This window comes from Euprymna scolopes, chromosome 1 (assembly GCF_053919585.1).
Source record: "Euprymna scolopes isolate OS-2025 chromosome 1, ASM5391958v1, whole genome shotgun sequence".
Lineage (NCBI taxonomy): Eukaryota > Metazoa > Mollusca > Cephalopoda > Sepiida > Sepiolidae > Euprymna > Euprymna scolopes.
This window is the reverse complement of record NC_136482.1, coordinates 96,848,785-96,867,261: the sequence shown is the minus strand read 5'-3', so window position 1 is coordinate 96,867,261 and position 18,477 is coordinate 96,848,785. Positions and strand designations below refer to the sequence as shown.

Sequence of the window (18,477 nt, the reverse complement as noted above, 5' to 3'; positions counted from 1 at the left end):
CTAAAGTTATTTTAGGTGACCTTGACTTAACAGGCTCAGATAAGATTTTTATCACATTAGTTATCTCCCCTTAGTCTTCAAATTTAGAAATAAAGGGTTAAAAAAATCACAATTAATCAATTTTATTTGTGAAAAAAGGGATGTAAACCATAAATTATATACTTTTTTTCATTGACTTCAACAAGTAGGCAAAATGTATCTTATATTGTGGTCAAAATAATTAATTAGGAAGAGAAAAATTGATAAATTCATAAAATATGGATTGTGGCTTTGGCTGCTGCTGTTAATAAAAGAAAACCAAAACCGGATTCTTTCTTTCAACTAATTAACATCATTACGAATATGGATAATATTTAAATACAGTGTTAACATGACGGTAAAAAAATGTATATATTTGAAGAAATTCTGAGAGAATAAATAAACAATATTCTACTCATTATCGTCGGGCGATTCCGTTTCGAGGAAACTTCGTCTGTTTCCGTACATTTTTCACAGAGAAAAACTAACTAGTCAGGAAACTACCGACTTCCACTTCCTTCGACTAAAAACAAACAAAAAAAAAAAAACAGACATGGATTTATTCTCTGAAAAATACCCGGTTAGTTTTTATTATTATTATTGTTCACTCTCTTGTATTTAAAATTCACTTAAGTAAATGTCGTGAAAATCAATATATATCAATTTAATTCCGATCATTTTTATATATAATGTTGGTAATAAAGAAATAATACTTCGAAGCTAAAAGTTAATGTACCTATTTCAAGACTTAAATTTCTTATTTTAAACTTGTTGATGGTTTATTTTTAAATACGTTATCACTTATTTGGATTTTTTTTTTTATCGGCTTCCAAAAATAATTGCATAAATCTTTTGTCATTGTATTTTGTTTTGATTTATTTGGGGTCGCGTATTTTTCGAAAAAAAAAACAAAAAACAAAAAAACGTGCGTCTTATTTTTAATCGCTTCATTCATTCTATAAAGCATATTTTTGTATCTTTTTTTTTTTCTCGATTAACCTTAGTAAGACCCTCACCCCACAAGTTGTGGGGCCCACACCCCACAACTAGTATGAATGGCAAACAGTAATAATAAATACACTGTAAATGTAAAAGCTATTTGGTGTTAATGCACTTATTGATCCGCTATTTTTTAAATCGTATTTCCAAGTTTAATTAAAGTTGTTTTTTATTCACTTGTAAGGTTAAAGTATAGAATAGGTACAAAACACTCTCCCCATGTTAAGAATGGCTTTTAAAATAACAACGTTATTTCAGCACGGATCAATAAGTGCACTGCCACTGCACTAGTACCAACTATTTACAAAAAAAAAAAAAAAAAAAACGTCGTCTCTGCCTCGTGGTTTAAAGATAGCAACTATAAGGTTTGTATTACTGTACACATAGATTCGAAAAAGTTGTCAAAAAAAACAAATATATAACAAATAAATGTTATCAAAGGCAAGATAAGTTACTTTTCTACCTAACTGGATAGGTTTCCAGTGTTTTTATTTAATGTAACATGTTTATTCAGCTCGAAAAACATACTGTGTTTACCGATGTGATGTATTGGAAAATTCAAAATGGCGCCCGACTCTCTCTTTAACACGGTAAGTTTGGGAAAAGGTGCTATAAATATAAAACTAGACAAAATACTGTTAGAAACTCGTTCAATATATATTACCGTGACATAGGTTGACATATATTCGGTGTTTTTTTTTTTTAATAGTATTTTGTCTAGTTTATTATTTATAACACCTTTTCCCGAACTTACCGTGTTAGAGTCGGGCGCCATTTTGAATTTTCCAATACATCGGTAAACAATATGTTTTTCGAGCTGAATAAACATGTTACATTAAATAAAAACACAAAATATATCCAGTTAGGTAGAAAAGTAACTTATCTTGCTTTTGATAACATTTATTTGTTATATATTTGTTTTTTGACAACTTTTTCGAATCTGTGTGTACAGTAATACAAACCCCCGTGGGGAAATAATAACGTTTATTACTTAAAGCCATTCTTAACATGGAGAGGGTGTTTTGTACCTATTCTGTACTTTAACTTAACAATTTGATGGCGGACGAAAAAAATATCGTTAAAATTGAATTTAACTTATAAATACTATTAAAAAAAATTGGTACTTAAGCACTTTTGTTACCGTGCTGAAATGTTATAATAAAATTTGTTAAATCCAGCTAAAAAAAAAAAACGCAACACAAAATAATCCGACAATCGCAAAGTTCAAGCCAAATTGAATTTTTTTAATTATCTGTGAATAAAAATTATTAAAACAGTCGTAAGCCGTGTTCTCATCGAGTAGGTGTTTTTTTTTTTTTTTTTTTTTTTTTTAAGGAAAAGTACTCAAAGGTTTTTGTTTATCGCCACACGTATTAATCTAGACTTGCATTAATTTTCCTGTTTAATAATTACGGTACTCATGCAGTCATGCACTTATTGATCCGTGCTGGCTGAAATAATAACGTTATTTAAAAAGCAATTCTTAACATGGGGAGGGAAGGATGTTTTGTACTTAGGCTATTCTGTACTTTAACCTAACAGTTGAATAATAAAAAAATCAAAACTTTAAACTTGGAAATACGATTAGAAAAATAGCGCGGATCAGTAAGTGCATTAGCACCATAATTATAACTGGAATATCCGTCCCCCTGCCTCCCCCACCTAAAAAAAAAAAAAAAAAACGCCGCCAAACAAAATCTCCCCCTTCCCCCCCAAAAAAAACACGGCTTCAAAAAATATCCATCCCTCCCCAAAAAACATAACAAAATAATCCGAAAAGCGCAAAGTTCAAGCCCCCCCCTCCCCCGCAAATAAAAGCCACACGCGTCCCTTTTCGGAATAATAAACGCTCCCTCGAACGAACTACTTACAACATCGCAGCCGATGCGAGGGGCCTCACTCGTGTACGTCAGCCGGAAAAATAAAAAAATAAATGGAAACTGTTTTCTTTCTCTCTCTCGCGATAGGCTATACGCCGTAAAAAATACGAAATCGATTATCTTGTAATATTGTACCCAACATATAGTTGTGATTTCAAAATAAAAATAAAATTCAGGTTCTTATGCATTTTTGGTACCGCATTATTTTAAAATAGTTTTTTTTCATGTTAAATTCAAGTTTCATATCTTTATTAAATTGTTAGGTGGAAGCACAGAATAGTTACAAAACCTCCTCCCCTCCTATGTTAATAATGGCTTTCGACATTATTTCAGCGCTGTACCAAAAATACATAAGTACCAAAATTGACTTGGGTGCCATCAGCTAAAACTGAAAGCAAATTTTCTAGCGTTTCAACCCGAGACGTTACTACTTGTGCTATAATTAGGATAATAGTGGTTGTCCATTGGATCTGACAATGACGCTTGCATTTTACATCTCTTCTATGAACACGCTGGTGGCTTTGCAGCCTCAGCTTAGGGGCACATAGTCTTGAACAGTGGAGGCACTGGAAGTCAGTTGTTGTTATCAATGCTGAGGTTGCTCTAGCAGCAGTGAGTTTCTGGCATCAAGCCTCTTCAAAATTGACAGCAGCTTTATGAACTGAGCCTCGCCATTTTAATCTGTCTATGGCATATCCCTATAGGTCTTCCGGTTTGATGTGGCACCACTGGAAATTGGTTTTGACCGTGACTATATTGCAGTTTTGGTCGACCTCGATCTCTTTTGCCAGCCTGGAGCTCTCTGTACATCAGGCATCCTAGTATCTGACACTCCTTCATTTGATTCCTGAATCACATTGAAGTTGGGGCTTGATGATGGTGGCCTATATGCTGGTGGACTTAGCTTGGTTGAGGACCTCCAAATTGGTGATGTGGTCCTGCCACCTGATTCCCAGGTATTGTAGACCTTCAGTTTTGTAGATAAGCGGATGTTATGTTCGTTGTACACTCGATTGCAGAGTCTGCCCAGCACCTAACTTGCCTTGCAGATTCTAGTGTCAATTTTTCTGTCCAAGAAGCCATCAAAGTGCATATAGTGCTCCCCGAACATTTGAAATGTACATTGGCAAGTGTTGTCAGTGGTGGAGGGTAGTAGTGGTATGGTATAGGTTGATGGAGCACCTCAGTCTTTTCGAGACTTATCAGGCAGAAGAGCTTGGATGCCTCAGAAACAGTCCAGCATCCACTGCAGGTCTTGTTCTGTATGAGCCATTAGTGTGCAGTCGTTGGCAAAGGGAACCTCTTGGAGAAGAGTTTGCAGGCTCCTCGTGTTTGTTGAAGAGTGAACCGTTTCAGTGGTAACGAATGTAGACCCCCCCCCTTTTCCAGATCTTTGACAGCATGGGACAGTGTACAGGTGAAAAAGACATTGAAGAGGACCAGAGCTAGTATGTAGCCCTGCTTCATGCCGTTGTTGGTTTCAAAAGCATCTGTCACATTGCCATTTAATAGGACCTGGTTAGTCATTCCATTCGAGAACACCCGATGCACTTCTGGACTGCCTAAAGTACTTCCCTGTTGACTGTGTCAAAAGCTTTGGTCAGGTTGATGAATTCTAAGTAGAGGGTCTTGTTCTATTCAATGCACTTCTCTTGAAGCTGTCTTGCAGTGGAATGGGGCCGCAAATGGATGGTAGCATTTAATGCTAGTAAAACTAAGCTGCTCTCCTTTAACAATTACAAGACGCCTCTCCAACCACCTATATCCATGATAAATAGCACCCTACCTGAGAATTCTACCTTCCTAACAATTGCGGACAATATGAACTGAAGAAATACATAGAGGACATTGCAAAGGCTGATGCAAAGAAGGTGGGTTCCCTCTATCAAGCTAGAAGACTACTCACACCTGAGAGTATCCTGTACCTTTACGCGGCCACAATTCGCCCATGCATGGAGTATTGTTGCCACATATTAGCAATAAGATCTCGCCCCTTAACTGTTGATGTCCCTAAATGCCAGAAAGCTTTCTGTTCTAATAGTTTCTTCCCTCAAACAGCTAGACTTTGGAATTCCCTTCCTGCTGCCTGCTTCCCTGGCTGTACTGATATGCAGAAGTTTAAATGTAACATAAACAAATATCTTGTTAATCTTTCCTAGACATGGCCCAAGTAGTAGCCCCTTACGTCCATATGTCGATATGCTTTGTAAGGGGTGAACATGAGATTGAAAAAAAAAAAATATCATGTATACAGTGCTCCTGCCAGGCCAGAACTCGCACTGTCTCAGTGAGGGTTTGTTCAGAAATTGTGATGAGTCTGTTAAGGATGATCCGCACAAAGATATTTCCAGCAATTGAGGAAAATGCCCCTGTAGTTCCTGCAGTCTGACTTGCTTCTCCTGTCCTTGTAGAGGGAGACTATCAGAGCATTGCAGAAATTTTCTGGCATCATCTCCTCCTCTCAGACAGTGAGGAGGACATCATCGATGACTCCAAGAGTGTCGGAGCCTACATCCTTGGAGATCTCGGCAGGGATGCCATCCTTTCCTGATGCCCTGCTGGAGATTGTCTGGTGAATCGTTTTCTTGATTTTCTCAATAGTAGGGAGTTTTGTAAGCAAATTTTGTACAGGCTGTCGGAGGATCTGATGCAGGGCGTTTGAGTCAACTGACTGGGGCCAGTTCAGCAGAGTGCTGAAGTGCTCCTGCCATTGCTTGTTGAGATCCTCCTGGTCCTTGATGAGCATCTCCCCACCTGACAGCAGTAGTAGGGTGTTGCTGGAGGCAGAGGGGGCCGAAAACGGTTTTCAGTGAGCTGAAAAGGTTCTTGGCGTTATGTCAGCATAGTGTGGGACTTCAGGTACTTTGTCCCATCACCACTGGTTCTGCATTGCTAGGAGATCAGTCTGGACTTTGGCATGGAGGGCGTTAAACTTCTCGCGCTTGGAGACGGAGGACAGGTCATTTAGTCATTCTATGTAAGACTTGTTCTTGGTATGTATAGCTTCGTTAATCTTTTCGTCATTCTCATCATGGGTTCCGGTCTTTGCTCCAAGTACTTCGCAGTCTCACTGACTGAAAGAGGTCCAATTTTTTGGTGCTGCCTTTGGTGGTCATACGATCTTGGAGCTTCTCATCTAGCATTGGCTGGAACCATGCCCAGTAGGACGGGTCTTTCAGCCTGGCGACATTATAGGAGGTTCCAACAGTCTTAGGTTGGTTTCCATGGGGCAATGCAGAGTCCATACAGCTTTGACCAGTCTGGTCAGTTCAGCACTTGGTGCCTCTCATGGTACAGGTCACACAGACATCCCTGATATCTCATTGACGGACGATGATTAAGTCAATCATGTGCCAGGGTTTTTACCTCTGGTGCGTCTAGGTAATCTTGTAATTGTCTGCCATCCTGAACAAGGTGCTGGTGATGCAAAGGCTGTCCCCTGTACACTTGCTGAGAAGGCCATTGTCATTGATCTTACCGACTTGATGTCTGACCAAAACGCATTCTTCTGCAAACTAGGTCTCGCTAAGTGCAGCTATATCTACCTGACCATGTTGAAGCTCCCTTAAGTTGTGACAGGTGCTTTTTTTCTTTCAGGTTTTTAAGTGATATCTCTATTCATTAAGGTTCAGACATTCCATTCCCCAACAATAATCCGTTTTCTTCTTTGCATTGTTGTTTGACTGCTATGAGGATGAGTCCGTCAATTGCAGTAATATGATCACACTAGAAGGGTAAGCATTTGTCTGGGGTACCTTTTCTAACCTCCTTCACATAAGGGTGGGCAGAGCAGTCCTAAAGAAGCTGCCTGGTCATCCACAGATGCTGTCGAACTCTCCTATTGTCCATGGACGACCTATGTGCAGGTTTGACTGCAACCACCAGTGTTTACGTACACCAGTTGCTTTCGCTATGTGCCCATTGTTTCAGGACTTGAAGGGTGTGTAGACTAATCGGTGATGAGTTGCAAAACTGTATGAAGGTTTTATAGTGAGATCAGTGCACAGGGGCAATCCCATTCTAACAGCCTGGGAAGTCTTGATCCAGTGGCCTTACGACAGGAGACTGCAGCGGATGACCACGACTTCTTTGAATGCGGCATCCTGCTTTAGACACTCCAACAACACTTGCTTCTACTGCTTTCACAACCTTTGGATCTTCAGGTGAATTCTTTGCCTTGTTCTGCCGGGTGTCAGGCTTCACATATAGTAGAACTGATGTAGCCCAATCCTAACTCTCCAAGGGGTTGAGACCCGTTGGTTACGCTCACTTGCTTTAGCAAGCTTGCGAAAGCCAGTACCTAGAGTGTGACTGCTGTTGCATACAACAGCTATGAGGTGCTACAGGTGAGCTGAGTGCTGGGTGAGGTCCAGTAGCAGATGAGCTGTCCTAAAAAAATGCAATCATTTGAGCCACCTCGTGCTGCTCTGCGACATTCTATCTCTGAGGAAATACAGTTTGAAAAATGGACAGATAGACACGAGTTTTATGAAATATAACATATTGTGTATCTGTCTCTACATGATAAACTACTAACTCGTGGCCTTAAAGCTACAACTAACTCAGACATGGTGAATCCACTTTTTTTTTTTTTTTTTTTTTTTTTTCACATAAAAAATAATTGGGTATTCCTACAAAATTTGAACTGAAAAGTCTTAATTCGGCAAAAGTCTGTTTAATTCAGTTCTAATTCTGTTTCTGTACAAGCACTGATTGTTTATTTTTTTTTATTTTTCTCTATAATCCTGCTTGCACTGTAAATATAGTCGTTAATAATATCCTGAAGTTTTTTATATTTTTTTATTTTGAAAAAATGTAATAATAAAATAACTTGTATATTCTGAACCAAATATATCCAACATTTTGACAAATACTCTGCAAGATATCTCAATGATAAGTATTATACTATTGAAATGTTTATGAGGGTATTCCCCGGGAATGATGTATACTCCTGCTCCAATCCCCATATTACTATTTTGTTTTTTAAATTATATAAAAAAAAAAAAAAACTCATCTGTTAATGAATTTATGAATGGCTGGCTTGAATGTTGACACTGGAGACTTCCAATCGAGTGTTAAGAACTCTACCTTCCTATATTTAACATAAACTTGTTTTGAAAATTATTAAACTTTAGAGGATGGGACAGTAAGATGAAGTTCGGGGCTTGGAATAGGAGTACACAAGTTCTCATTCATTCCCAGTCAATGCCGAGGTGCTTGTAGGTTCAACACTGATTTTGTATGGTTCTTTTTGTCATTTTATCCCCCCCCCTTTATTTTCTTTCCCATAAACTAAAGGGAAACTGCTCTCATTTGATGTGTTAATTTCATTTGAGGACAAGAAAAAATGGCTGATATAAGACAGTTGCCCATTATTCTGTTTCACCATGTTTTGTTAGTTTCTGAGAAAAAAACTAAATGAGTAGCATTAAGTTTTTAAATTTTTTTTTTTTTTTTTTTTTTTTTTTTTTTTTATACAAGTTTTAAGAATGGGGAGTGGATTCTATAGTATCTGAGTTTGATTAGGAGAGCGAGGTCTTGCCGATCTTGGTTTTAATTTAGTAAGAAACAAATCATAAAATTTATATTTTTTTTATTTTATTTTTTATCTTTAGAGATTTCTTACAACAGCATGAGTCTCATCAGTCAATGGAGCACACAAAAACAATTTGCATGGTGGAGAACTTATCACTTCTGTGAAAAATGAATAAAATTAATCCATAAAAAAAAGATGGTCTCATTTATTAGCTAACATGTTCAAAATAGACTGATTTTACTGTTTCAAAATGTTGTATACAAAAAATCAACCTTTTGAAACAAAACTTTAAACTCATCCATGTAAGAAATGTGTTTAATGGAATTAAACAAATAAAGAGTTTAAACAATAATGGCCAATCCACAAAATGTATAAACATTTTGAATCCTTCCTTCACATAAAAATTTTCCAAAATTCAGGAGATCCACCAATTTTCAGTATTAACAATCACAATATAATGGACCCATTCTTTTTTTTTATCTGTAAAATGTATTGTGTAAAAAATAAAATTAAAAAAAAAAAATCCCTCTATGGATTCGACGCTATAATTATTTCTCTATAAATTTAAAATTGAATTCTTTTATATTTTGGCCTTCCAATTTTGCACATCGCCTTTTTGCTTGTCTTCATCCAACTAAGGCTGGATTCTGTTAGTAAACTCACTTTTTGAAGATAATTAAGCAATTTTTTTATATTCAGTATCTTAAGACTTATTATCTTTGGAATAGTTCTAGAAAACGAATATCTTGCAAGGACTTTTACAATTAATTTATTTAGCTTTCAAATTTAGCTAAATTTTCGCGTTTTAAGGGCCACCATGAAAGCGTTTTTCATTATAACTTTATATTTTTTATGTGTAAAAATAAATTTGTCTTTTTAAAGATTAAATTTAAGCTGTCTTTCAAACACAATCAAAAAGTAATTGGAAACTTGTAAAAAAAACTTATAAACCTATTTTCAAAACCATGGGCCCTATCGGCCCCCCCCCCATTAAATTGCATGCACCTATAAAGCTATGTTTTAGATTTGGCTCATGAAAGCATAAGGTAAAGAGAAATAAAGAATAAAGTTCGGGACACAATCACATACTGGAATTAAACATTAAATTTATGGAGTAATAATTAGTTCACTGTTAGTACGAGTATGAATGTAAGCGTTAACAGTGAATGGTGTAAGTTCAGGGAACTTCTACTCTTAACCAGCAGAGCATTACCACTATCGACCCAGGGAAGAGTCTATCAAGCATGCATACAGTATGATGCATTGAAGGAAAATTTGGCCGGTGAGGTTTAAGGACATGCGTTGTATAAAGTGAAATGATATGATGGATGTGAGTTTTCAAGACAGGCTTAGATCAGATGACCTCCTAATCTAAACAGTGTAGGGAGATGTGTGCAGAAGAGTAGACTTTGATGGTATGGTCACATTGAAAGAATGAAAGTTTTTGGTTAGTAGATGTAGACCACTTGAAGTTTCAGATCTGGTTCATGGGTGACGGTCAAGAAAAACATGGGAGTAAGTGACAAAAACGGACAGGAAGGATAAAGACCTGGTCAGAGATAGTTTTACATTTAAACTAATTTCCAAATTAACCTAACGTTAAACACTGTTTACGGTGATGATGAATAGGGCTGTGACAACAGACTATTCTTTTCATTCTTTTGACTCTTAGGTATATATCCGACACACACTTAATCAACTGAGAACCACATCCATCTATAATGAAAACCTAAGATATTAATGGATATATACTAGAGTCAAAACAATGAAAAGAATATGCTGTTGTCACAGCCCTAATGATGAATGCAAGTAAGATTTGCATGCATGCCATGTTACATTTTTTTTTTTTTTTTTTTTTTTTTTTTTTTTTTAACTAATTGATGCTTGAATGCTTTAAAATAATCTTAATTGCTGTAAATTCAGCAATTAATTGAAAAAGAATTTAATCAATCGCTTTCCTTAACATATAACTACATGCAGCTTGTCACACAAAGGAAGAGCTAATTTGCAATGTAATTTTTTTCTACCTTTGCCCATGTTGTAAAGATTGTAAAGGTGTATCTGTAGAAAACGGTAACACTGTGCAACAAATTTCGGATTAAAAAAAAAAGTATCAGAACTAAGTAAATTATCTTGATACTAAATCTAATCTTTAATTCTTTAGATTAGGCACCGTTTTCATGTACTATAAATCCAATTATTATTGGTTATGAATGAAAAACACAAAAAGGTTCAGTTTAAGCAATGTTTGTCTTGACCTGCTTGTGTTAAGTGTCATCCTCCTTTTTATATTCCAGTTGTAGTCTGCCAACATGCCACGGTTCTATTTTCTTTTAAAACGTTTTTCCATCACTGAAATATTCTGATGGAATCTTTCACCATGTTCATCACTCACGTCACGAAGATTCTCCAGAAAGTTTTTGAAAGTGACAATTTTGCAGAAGAAAACTAGCTAATTCGACAAAAAGACCGCCAGAAATGAATTTTCCATGCCATTGTGCATATAAAAACGACCACAGATGTTCTGTACTTTGAGTGTTGCAGTGTAATCCAGGAGGACTTGGTAGAGCTCTTAAGTTTACAAGTTGTCTGCCTTCAATGATGGAATTGCAATTGGTAGCCATCTTGTGCGATCTTTCTCAGGACCGGTAGATATAGGAAAGTAGCTGCCTCTGAGCATGATCATCATTGCAATAATACATTTCTGTTATATCTGAAGTGAACTCTTTAAAGTTTCTCATGATTATCTGTTTCACATTATCTCTCTTGAATGGTGTGCTGAGTTTAGAATTATCAATTATTTTTAATATAATATATAAAGCATACCACTGTTTTCCTTTTTATCCGTGCAAAATGATCCCAAGGACTAGAGAGAGAAGCTAAAGTGGTCTTAGCATCATAAGCATCTAAAAAATGTATAGACCCATCTTCTAAGCTACTCTAATAATGGGAAGAGCATTGTTAACGTGTTTTTGTTAGTATAAAAAAAAAGTGGGGCCTACAATGTGTATCTGTAGTGTTATTAAATAGTGAGTCTTGTACAGTGTATGTTGGTGAAAGAATTTTGTAATTATACAAAGAAAACGGTCTAAATGTTAATGACTGACTAGTCAGAATCAAATATCGATTTATCTGATGCAGTTCTATTTAAGTCTAACATAAAAAATTTAACAGATTTAATTTTATATATTAAATATAGCAATGATGTGTTGATGTATGTCCATGTTTTACATAACTGAGGCTGCAAGTTTCAATAGAGAAGATAAGTGATGGATATGGGTCAATATGTGACCTTGGTAAAACATAGCATGTGATTTCTGGTGAAAGATAAATTTTATTTTTTTATTTTATTTATTTTTATTATTATTTATTTTATTTTATTTTTTTTTTTTTTTTTTGACATCTTCAAGCAGAGTAGATGAAGATTAGGATGGATGCATAACATTACCCGTTATTGTTTTATTTATTTTTTTTAACTGAGAATTTTAAGACCACTTGATGGTGAGAAGGGCTTAAGCCCCATTTTAAATTTTTTTTTTTTTTTTTTTTTTTTTTTACAACAACTTATGTTTCTCTTACAAAGATAAAAAAACACTTTCCTGTGACTTAATTTTATTAAAATTCTTCTAAAAATTAAGATGAAATAATTTCTCTCTGGTATTCTTGCTAGTTATATCTGCCAAGCTCCATCTTTGTGCTCATTTTAAAAGTATTCCCACAAAATGTGTATTTGTACCCCCTCAACAAAAATCCACCCAACTAGCAGCAAAATCCCACCCATTCACTGTAGAAATCTCTAGATGTTGAAAGATTTTTTTTTTACTCTGATAGTTTTTCTTGAATTCCCTTCCGGCTCAGTTTCTTCAATTTGAAAAAATTTAAATGTAATATGAACAAGCATCTTACTGTCCCCCCCCCTTATAAATCCAGCCATTATCACAGTAGCCGCTTATGTTTTTTTTTTTTTTTTTTTCCAAGTAAAATAAAAATAAAAAAATAAAACAAACTAACAAATAGTTTATATGTTCATTTTTATGCTGAAGTTAAATGACATTGAACCTGGTCGGTACTACAATGAGTGACCATTCAAAAATGCTTGATGCTATATGTTCTCTCTGCTTATCTTTGCATTGTTTCCAGTCATCCTGGACCTCTATTTGCTACCATGTACAACCCTTGCTTCACCAGTACAATGCTTATAAGTGTTATCCATTATCTCTGAAGACTATATGCAGGCCATGGTGAACTCTTAAATTTCAAATAAATCTATTGACAAATCCAATCTAAGGTTATGGAGTTGTCAATAGGATGACTGTATAAATACTATTTTTGTTATTGCCTTCACTTTGTTCCATTCGAGTAACAAGGTTGGGTAATCAGATATGCATATCAATATGAAAATTGGAAGAAGGGAAACTAATCTTTGTCTTCGAGGATAAATAATCTGAGATTTTACACAGCATGTCTTCAGGCTGTCCATAGTGAGAGGAACAATTTATTCAGTTGCTGGTTTAAAGATCAGTGTTCAATAGAGGACCGTTAAAAATCTGATAATTCTAAGATCTTTTCAGTCCGTAGAAGTAGATTTTTAAAAATTTATTTTCTCCCAATTCCCTTCCCTTATTATAGGCAAAAGCTTGATCAAACTCTGATCGAATAAATAAATGGAAACGTTTAACTTTGTGAGATTTTGTTATAACTATTTGGTGTTGACCAGGAAGTAGTGATAATCTGTATTTAATAATTTTACTTTTTGAGATCCTTTATTTTATACTTAAAGTAGTTGATTGTTGGTTAAATATCCTCTTAGTTACTAAAAAAATAAAATTTAGTTAGATTTTATTTTAGAAAAATAAATATAAAGAGATTGCTAAGCTGATTTCTTTTCTTAATATCTAAATAAGTCTAAGAATAGTTGATCTTATTTTAGCAGTTTGAATTTTAAGTTCATTTTTATCAAACATTAGCATTTCTTTATACTGTTCTGAAAACGTAATGATTTTTTTTTTTTTTCCTTTTGGTAGATTCAAAATAACCAATTACTTTTTGTGTTTTGGTTAATGAGGTGAGGTGAAAAATTATAAACTGTAAATGTTTCTGCTTTTCAAGACATAAAAAATGTTTCTGCTTTTCAAGACAAATTTTGTTATACAAAATACCTAATTTATAAAATTAAAGAAGCAATCAAAATTAAGTTTTTAAGTTATCATTTGCAGTTTCCTACAGAATGTTGCTTTTCAAAATACCTCCTCGCCTTAAAAATAAGCCAGTTTAACATGAATAATACCTCTTTCAAAATAATACCTCCTTGCCTTAAAAATAAGCCTAGTTTAACATGAACAGTTTTCTTCCAAAATAAAAGTAAATTGTAACAAAACTAAAAGCCAAATTTGTTTGAATGACTAAAACAGTTACAATATTTTATATAGATTTTTTTTTTTTCTCTCAGACTTTTTTTTTTTTTTTTTAAATTGCAGAATTATCTCCCTTTAAGAATCTTAGATGTTAACTACTTTTAGAAATGGAAAATATTGCATCAATAGTAAGTAATAAATTCTGAACAAATACAGATGCCATGACTGGAAATCAAAACCGTGAGATCTTTGGTCTCTGGTTCTAACAACTGACCTATTTGAACTTTCTTTTAAATATAGTTTAGAACATGACCATAACAAAATAATTACGGCTTTGGCATGATGCTATATATTTGCCATGTTTCAAACCATGAATTTAAACATAAAGTATAATACATTAATGAATGAATAAACATAATATTTTAGTACAAAAAAATTCTGTTAATGATCTATAACTTTCCATCATATATTCCTCAACCTTTGGGTCTTAGAAATTTTTTTTTTTTTTTTTTTTACATATATAATCCAAACCTGACATGAAAAAGAATTGGGTTAAAAATAACACCATGTCTGGAATTTTGTTTACACTTTATTTTTTTTTTTTTTATGCAAGATTATGATTCTAAAACTGCATTGACAGAAATTTTCTCAAGTTCACTTTTGGAGCAGCAAATTTGTAACTTCTGCCTCCTTAGTTCTCTTTTAAAAATAAACCATTCATTGCACCTTCTTTTTATGTCTGTAAAAAAATTTAATGAAAAATTTGACCTCTACCTTTTCAAAAGGTGTTCTCCTTCCTTTGCATGAAACTAAATATAGCTCACATTATCCACTGTTACACCTAAGCAATGCTCAAAAATGTATAATTATCAGTTAATTGGTTTGGGAATTTTAGGAGAGGTATTCTATTTTATTACATAATCAAATCACAAGTTTTGCGCCATTTTTTTTTTTTTTTTATAAAATTAAAATTTATATCTGCTACTAAAGCCTTTATCAAAATTTAAAGTTTAGAAAAAATTCAAATTTCAAAGAATTTTAAGAAATTTACTTAGTGTTTAATAACAATGTATCAAACTTTATGTTAAGTGAGGTTGCTCCCCTAAAAATTCTTTAAAATATTATACAGACTAAAATTCTGTTAATATTTTTGTAAAAAATATTAAAAATACTGTGAAGCCATATGCATCCTCCCACTTTTCAGCAATCCAACATTTGCCAGAGTTTTTTTTTTTTTTTTTTTTTTTTTTTTTGTTCTGGCAGTGTTATCTCTCACATTGTTGATTGCCAAGGGGGCAAGTACAAATATAAAAAGTAAAACAATTCAAAATCGAAAAAGAAAAGACTCCAATACATTCTGTAGGTATCAGTTGTACTGTGTGTGGGTAATACCATCATATCGGGTTTGGCAAGGCTGTTCCGATCTGTCACAGATTTGAAACTTAACTCCAACTCCTAAATTTATTGAATCCGAATCGGAAATCCTAAGTCTCGTCTTTGTCTCAGTGACTGATAAATGGAAATAACTTGTTCCATCAATCCACTACTAGCTATTCTGAAACCGAGATGTCTTCTAAAAAAAAAAAAAAAAAAAAAAAAAAAAAAAAAACTTGGTGCCCTGCCCCTGCCTTTACTTTCATTTCCTATACTTTTGTTCTGATAATGAACTATTATGGCTTTTTTTTTTTTTTTTTTTTTTCTGAACAGCTTCTTAACACTCTTGTCTATAATATCACAAGCCCGCCCCCTCTTAAATTTAAGACTAAAAACTCTTACATTTCCCCTAATGAAATTCAAAACTTAAAATATCCTTCCACCTCACACACAAGTAATTATTTCTTTTTGAATCCTTTTTATACAAAACAGTTAATAAGCATGTCTTCAATGAACTATGAAATTTACAAAATCTTTTTATTTTGTAGATTCTACAACTGGGATTTCACTTTCCATGGCCTGCAGTGTTCTATCGACAATGAGTTGCTTCCTGCTTACCTTTGCCAATAAAACGAAATCCAACAATGCCTTCATTACATTACATCTCGCATGCTGTTGCGTTGGCTCTCATTGCCATGCTTATACGAAAATATATCGAACTCAAGTTTCATTATGACGATCTCCTGACATCTTGTTTCCCATCACCCTCTATGCAACATATGGCAGACATTGAAAGAGAAATGCACGATGTAGACTCTCTACACAACATGTGGCAGACTCTGGATGAGTCTACAGTTCATACTCCTGAATACCTCAACCGAGAACTCTACTCTGATGGCTCGTCAGTAATGTGTAACCCGACTGCTGACATCTCTCAACGAATGTGTCATTTTGTTAACCTGTGTTATTTTGCAGAACAAGACAGCTATTTATTTTTTCACAGCGAAAAAAGTTTAGTAGAAAACATTCCTGAAAATAGATATTCTCCTGCACTGGTTGAAGTGTCCTCTGTCTGTAATCACACGTACAGCTACTTCAACTACGTGGACATGCCGGTTAGTTCGTCTAGACTTTTTCATATAAACTGGGTGTCAACACCAGTTCTGATAATAAAACGCTTCAAGCCGGACAATTTAATGCATGTCATCCACGATGATATCTTGCCCATTTATCACAAACTCAAGTTGTTGCATTTGGCAGGAAACTCCTCCAAAAGATTCTCCACAACACTCGTCCTTGACGACACTTGGGAAGAAGGGCCGTTTTTTAAACTCTACAATATATTGTCTGATTCACAGCCAATCTTAAAGTCCAACCTCAGGGATACTTCAGGTTTGACCTGTTTTCATAATGCCAGGGTTGGATTACCAAAGTCTACCACCTGGTATGACTATGGTTTTCACCAGCCCCAGGCTCCATTAATTGACCGAAAGGTCAGTACAGTTGAAGTAGGGAGCATGGTCGGATACATCCAAAGAGAATTGGGACTGGCTCTTAGTATGGACAAAAATGATTATGTTGTCCTCATTTCTCGGAAATCTACACGTCTCATCGTAAATGAAATGGAGCTAAGCCTGTCATTGTCTCGAGAGTTGGGCATTAAGGTTGTGCATGTGAGTCAGGAGCAATATTCTATAGAACAACTTATTGAGACAGTGTCCAACGCGAGAGGAATTATCGGCATGCATGGTTCACTTTTGACTCTGGCAATATTTTTGCCACCCGGCAGTTTTCTGATAGAACTGTTTCCGTATGCGGTCAATCCAGATCATTACACCCCATACAAAACTTTAGTCACCTTGCCAGGCATGGACATAGAATACAAATCGTGGCGGAACATGGACCCTAAAAAATCAAAAGGACACTCAGAGTTAGGTGGACTTGAGAATTTAAGCATAGCTGAACAAGAAGAAATAATGAATCAGGCTGAGGTTCCACGACACATCTGCTGCAGTGACCCTTCCTGGCTGTACCATATCTATCAAGATACTGAAGTAGACATTCATGCTATTATTGAATTGACTAAATCTTCCCTAAGGATATCCAACACTGATTCTGAACGATCAGCTGACAATAAGATTGTAGACAACATTTTACCCAGCAAAGTTATGAACATAAAATGTAAATTTACATTGTCCAAGGATGAATCTGGTCAAGTTACAGTGTCTTGGGAGAACCCTTGGAATCTGCAGTTTTTTACTTTTCAGAAAATAGATTACGAAATTCTAGTCCAGTATAGACAAAGTTCCATTGAACCAACACTACACCAAGCAACTTCCAATCCTTTTAGTATAGCCGTAGCAGATACATCATATTTGCTGTGGATACGTTGTGTTTTGGATAATCATCATATTGGACCTTTCACACAAGTCACATGTGAATAATTGTATTTGAAAAATCTAAGGTTTAGTTTTCTAGTTGAACGTTTTGGAAAATGTCAGATTTTGAAAATTAGTTCTTAGTTAAGATTCATTTCTCTCTGTATGTTGTATCAAAATACAGCTATGCACATGCGTTCACTACAGTCCATGATCCTTTCACTCCTTGTACCGATCCAAACTTGTTCAATTCGGTTACTGATGCAACAAAGATATTCCCTTTCCAAACCAAAACAACTCCAGATTAAAAACAATTAAGGTTTATTTTTCTTTGGAGATTAAAATGGGACTTGTTTCCTGGTTTGTAAAATGAGATTTTTTGCCTGACCAAACCAAAGTTCATTAACAATCCCTTAGAAAATGCTCCCCTACCCCCAGCTGACCAGAAATCTTAGATGCTGGCATTTGTCAGTGGTCACCATTCAACCACTCAGAAGTTGACTACTCCAGATATCCACTGAAGATAACGGCTAGATTGTGCCTATTCAAGGGGGTTCATGTGTAACATTGCTAGTCATAGCACGTTTCTCTATTTAGATTTATTTATTTATTCCAAACTAAAAAAAACAAACACTCTTCAGTAGCCGGACTCCGACCAAAGATATTTTCAATTCTGTGCCCCCCCCCCCCCCGTTTTCCTTTGACTGAGCATCTATCACCTGCAACATCTGCACTACTAAAACATGCAACCTAGTGCATATTTACACAGCTTTATAAGTAAAAAAAAAAAAATGTACTGAAAATAACAAGCTGAATACAACATAAGTCAACTCTCAAACATTTTCCAGCAATAAATTTTTGTTAATAGAATTTTGATATTTACTCATTCCAAAGTGATTTATTTATTTTTTTTTTAAGCACTTAAACAGACAGTTAAA

General features: G+C 34.8%; 1 protein-coding gene across 2 annotated transcripts; it reads left to right on the top strand.

Annotated features, from left to right (window-relative positions):
• The first annotated feature begins 108 nt into the window (after window positions 1-108).
• LOC145254894 (protein O-linked-mannose beta-1,4-N-acetylglucosaminyltransferase 2-like) lies at window positions 109-18,409 on the top strand. Of its 2 annotated transcripts, none has more exons than XM_080113861.1 (2): window positions 109-598; window positions 15,710-18,409. In XM_080113861.1, exon 2 carries the CDS (start codon window positions 15,806-15,808, stop codon window positions 17,603-17,605), a length of 1,800 nt encoding a protein of 599 aa, XP_079969987.1. In that variant the 5' UTR covers window positions 109-598; window positions 15,710-15,805; the 3' UTR covers window positions 17,606-18,409. The 2 variants fall into 2 exon arrangements, with proteins under 2 accessions (XP_079969987.1, XP_079970033.1); XM_080113907.1 differs by lacking the exon at window positions 109-598 and adding an exon at window positions 13,918-13,975.
• The last annotated feature ends 68 nt before the right edge of the window (window positions 18,410-18,477 follow it).